The sequence below is a fragment of the Fukomys damarensis genome, unplaced genomic scaffold, assembly GCF_012274545.1.
Source record: "Fukomys damarensis isolate Sample0158 unplaced genomic scaffold, DMR_v1.0_HiC HiC_scaffold_13, whole genome shotgun sequence".
NCBI lineage: Eukaryota > Metazoa > Chordata > Mammalia > Rodentia > Bathyergidae > Fukomys > Fukomys damarensis.
Genome location: NW_022900925.1, coordinates 36356825 through 36361223, shown reverse-complemented (window position 1 = coordinate 36361223; position 4399 = coordinate 36356825). Strand labels below are relative to the sequence as shown.

Sequence of the window (4399 nt, the reverse complement as noted above, 5' to 3'; positions counted from 1 at the left end):
ACCCCTCCTCGGGCCGCGTGGACAGGCTCAGGTCCTTCCACTCGGCCCAGAAGGTCTCCCGCCGCTCGTGGTCCTCCTCGGACACCTGACAGCTCAGCTCGGAAGCCGCCATTGCTGCTGGTGCTCTCAGGGCTCTGGCGGTTCCCCAGGCCCTTTAAATACCTCCCCTCCCCTCCCCTCCCCAGGGGCTATTTTCGGCCCCTCTGGCGTCAGATGCTATAAGCAGCTGGACACTCACTGATCTGGGGGGGCTCTGAGTCTCAGGTGGGGGTTGTGGTGCCTGGACTCGGGCTGCCCCCCAGGTCAGCAGCCAGCCTCTGGAGGCACCGAGGTGCTCTGGGGGACCTGGGGGACCTAAGGAGCACCCCCCAGGTGACCAACACCCCAAAGACACCCATCAGGGCAGGCACGTGCCCAGCCCCGTGCCACCATAGCCGAGCTCTGCCCCACCTAATCCCCTTGCCCAGAGGACGGCAGTGCCTGTCTGTAAACAGCAGGCGACAGCAGCCAACGCTGTCCCCGCACTGTGGCAGGGTGCTGTCTCCTCAGGTCAAGGGCACCCCCAACTCGGGCCACCCCTCAACCGGGTTTCCAGCCACCACTGCTGCAGCAGGGCAGGAGACGTGAATGCCACACCTGGGACCCCAGGCACAAACTTCTGCTGGGGGCTTTTCCTGCCCAGCCAGTGGTCAGGTGTGGGAGGGGCCTGCAGCTTTACCTCAGCACCCCATGCAGGGACAAATGGGGGGACAGGGACACAAGTGCTGGCCAGAGCCCCGCGTGAGCCTCGAGTGGCCATGACCAGGGCGGCACCTGCCCTCTCTAGGCCTCATTTGTGCCAGTTCCTGGGCATCAGGGGAGGGGTCCAGAGGGAGAGGTGCTGTGGGCACCAGCGTCCCGGCGAGAACCCTTGGCGTAGGCTGCTGGTGTGCATGGTGCTGGAGCGGGAGGAAGGAGGGCACCCGTGTGAACTGAGCAGAGTGGCAGCAGAGTTAAGAGCCACATGGGCAGCTGGGGACAGAACCTGGCTGGGCTACGGGGAACCTCACTGGAGTTAACCTCACGGGAACCCGTGATGCTGGTCCCATTTTAATTGTTTGCAGTACGGGAACTGAACCCACGGCCTTCACACTGGGCTGCATCCCCAACTCTTTTTATTTTGAGACAGGGTCTCACTAAATTGTTCAGACTTGGCTCAAAGCTTTGATCCTCCGAGTTACCGGATCACCGGGGTGCGCTGCCACACCGGGACACTTCGCTTTGTTTGTTACAAAGCAGGCAACGGAGGCTGAGTCGATCCTCGGTCATACAGGACCCGCCTGGCTGTGGGCAAACTGCCCCTTAGGGAGATGGCACGGTCCCAGAGGTGCCCCAGTGACTGAGGTGCCGCCTCTGGGCCGCCCAGCCGCCTGCCCCCGGCCCAGCCGTCAGTCTGCCAACTGAGCAGAAAGTGATGGCGCTGCTCTTGGTGTCTGGACGCTGCGGCTGCTCCTTTCCTGACAGGTGCTGCCCTCACTGTGTCAGACTGAGGCCCAGGCCGTGGTGGCAGGAGCCACAGGATGCTTCTTTCTTTTGAGTTCCTGTCTTTAGTTGGCTCCGTTACAAAGGTCCCCAGGAGACCCAGGGAGCGGCAGTCACTGTCCCATTCTGTACCCCAGCAGTGCACGTGGTCGAAGGCCCAAGACCCCGTGAGTAGCCAAGAAGACAGGAGGGACAGTGGCAGAGGCAGGACTGCTCCTCTCAGCCTGGCCTGTGCTCCCCCGGCCCTGCTCTGGCAAGGTGGGCACCACACTGCCCCCCTCTGGGCACAGGGAGCAGCACAGCTTCGGGATGGACCAAGGTCCCCCTCAGGGCCCAGAGGCTGTGGTGACCCTGACCTGCAGGGCGGTCACACCCGGGCCCCCAGCTCCGCGACATGCTGCCGCAGGTGGAAGGTGAACTCCAACATGGTGGCTGCCAGGCTCTGGTGGATGAGGTACCGGGGCAGGTGGCCCTGTGGGGGGCGGGAAGAGTCACCCGTCTGCCCTGGGGGGCAGGGCCCCCAGCCTCGAAGCTGGCACAGCGGGGTGTCCGGGGCCGGGACGCAGGTTCTGCCCTCTTCTCCCGCCCAGCCTCTCCCTTCAGGCCTGGCAGGAACACACTGTGCCTGGGCCTGGAACGAGGCGCACAGGGACGGTGGGAGGGGGGCAGCCACTGCCCAGGGCCTCGATCAGAGGTGAGAAGGCACCGGGGACCCCCACCCCGGCCCCCACCTTGAGGTCTGTGTTCAGGATCCAGACGAAGGTGCAGACGCTCGGGTTACTGGCCGACTTGAGCACGACGAAGCCCCCGGGCCCGTTCTCCCCCCTGAGGAGACGGGCGCCCCTGAGCAGGGGCCCAGCTGCTGAGCAGGACGCCCACGCCCCACCACACCTCCCGCCTGCCAGGCCCGGCCCGGCCCTCGCCTCCCTCGGCCTTTCAAGCTCTCCCACCCACTGAGCATCTGATGTCCTCTCCAGCGATAAGAAAGCTGGCACCCGGCAGGGACAGCTCGTCCTGGCGTCCAGCGAGTGGGTGGCAGGGCCCACATCCAGCCCCATCGCATTTTCGAGAACCGCTTGCAGCCACAGCGGAAGAACCAGAGAGAGGCTGGGCAGCGGGCGTGGGAAGTGAGGGGTCCCGGGGAGCCAGCGCCGTCACGGCTCGGCCGCCCTGTCCTGGTCCTGCCGACCCCGCCCCACCCCGCCAGCTCACCTGACGTATCTGTGGGTTGGGGGCTTGGCACAGTGTGTGGTGGCGATGCCAGAGGACAGGTACCGGTCTCTGCGCCTCTCGATGCGCCGGACATTCACGAAGTCCCTAGGGGAGGCCAGGTCAGCATGGGGAACAAACCTCAGGCCCCTGTGTGAGCTCACAAGAGCCCATGATGTGTGCAATAAAGAAATAATCAAAACAGTCACCGTGAGGAGCTCCTACAGCTCCCTCTGCCCTCCAGGGTGTTTTTTTTTTTTGTAATGAGCGGGGGTGGGGGGGATCGAACTCGGGTCCTTGATCTTACAAGGCAGGTGGCGGAACCACTGAGCTAAATCCCTGGCCCTCCAGGGTGTATTTCTGATGAATATTTGTATTTGGATTTTGATTTTTCCTCTCTTTTACTTAGCCCAAGTTCACTCTGTAGAGCCAGCTCCTTCCTTATTCCTTCAGTTTTAATTTTTCCTACCTCAAATAAACAAAATGTTGCTACCACTATTAAAAAAAAATGGGGGCAGAGACCAAGGTCTGGACTGAAAGATCCTGGTGTGGGGCACTCACCTCGGGGAGACCACACCACCCGCAGCCCCGGCCGACACATCGTAGGAGACCACGGTGCTGTCTTCTATCCGCTGCAGGACCTGTGGGCCACAGGGGTCCTCAGGTGCCGCCCTCCCTGCTGGGTCCCCAGGCGCAGGGTCACACATGGGCCCCGGGCTGGGCACTATGCACACGCTGCCCTCCAGTGGTGCTAAGGCCACAGCCCCGTTGCACAGACGGGGAAACTGAGGCACACGGCGGGCTCACCTGGCAGGCCGTCACCGTCTTGTTCCACAGCACCATCCGCTCGGGCTGCAGGATGACCTCCTGGTACACCAGCTCCGCCGGGCAGGGCAAGAAGGTCTGAGCGAGGCGGGCAGGGCTGGGTGGGCGCGGGCTCGGTGCCAGCCCTTCCCCACTGCTGTGAGCCTGCGGGGAGCCCCCTGAAACCCGGAAAGGACAGGAGGCCCGGACACCCCACTGACCTTCAGGATGAAGGTCTTGCCATGATAGGGGACCTCGACGGTGTACACGGCATCCCCGTATTCCTGCAGGGGGACGGAGGGAGGTGGGCACAGCGTGGGCTGGGGCATAGGCAGAAGACCCCAAGGGGCGGGGGGCCTTCGGGGGCCATCAGAGAGCGGGGTTGTGACTGGTGTAGCGAAGGGCAGAGGGAGTCTTTGATCCGCACCCCCAGGCCACTGTGGATCCCCAGGGGAGGGACCGGGCCGTGTTTCTGTGTCTCCCAAGCTCTCCAGTCTTTTTGGATAACGCTGCTTGGATCATGGAACAAAACAGCGGACACGGGGCCTAGAGCCCAGCGAGGCTGGCGGAGGAAAGCTGGGGGCTGTGGCTGACCTGGTGGTTCCCACAGTGGGGCCAGGCCAGGACCCAGCCCTCTCCCGGGTAGAACTGAGGCCACGAGCCCAGCCCTCCTGGGGTTTGTGTCTCGGGCCTCAGCACAAGGGGTAAAGAAGCCCGTGCGGGGTCGCGAAGGGCTCCTCACGTTCTTCTTCTCCAGCGTCCAGTCCTCCTCCTGGGCCAAGATCTGCTCCACCACGGCGGTGGCCTCCCTGCCCTGGCGGACGTACTCCCGCTCCTGCCGGGGCGAGGCAGGGACGATCGGGGG

General features: G+C 63.9%; 1 protein-coding gene across 1 annotated transcript in view; it reads right to left on the bottom strand.

Annotated features, from left to right (window-relative positions):
* Positions 1-137: 137 nt before the first annotated feature.
* The window catches only part of Stard3 (StAR related lipid transfer domain containing 3), a 17382-nt gene continuing 13120 nt past the window's right edge, over positions 138-4399 (bottom strand). The window contains exons 8-14 of the mRNA XM_033763022.1: positions 4277-4377; positions 3756-3818; positions 3538-3633; positions 3292-3371; positions 2734-2838; positions 2253-2346; positions 138-1993 (exon numbers count right to left, since the gene is read on the bottom strand). Of these exons, the coding sequence (XP_033618913.1) occupies positions 1889-1993; positions 2253-2346; positions 2734-2838; positions 3292-3371; positions 3538-3633; positions 3756-3818; positions 4277-4377 (644 nt within the window). The 3' untranslated portion in view covers positions 138-1888. The remainder of the gene's footprint in view (positions 1994-2252; positions 2347-2733; positions 2839-3291; positions 3372-3537; positions 3634-3755; positions 3819-4276; positions 4378-4399) is intronic.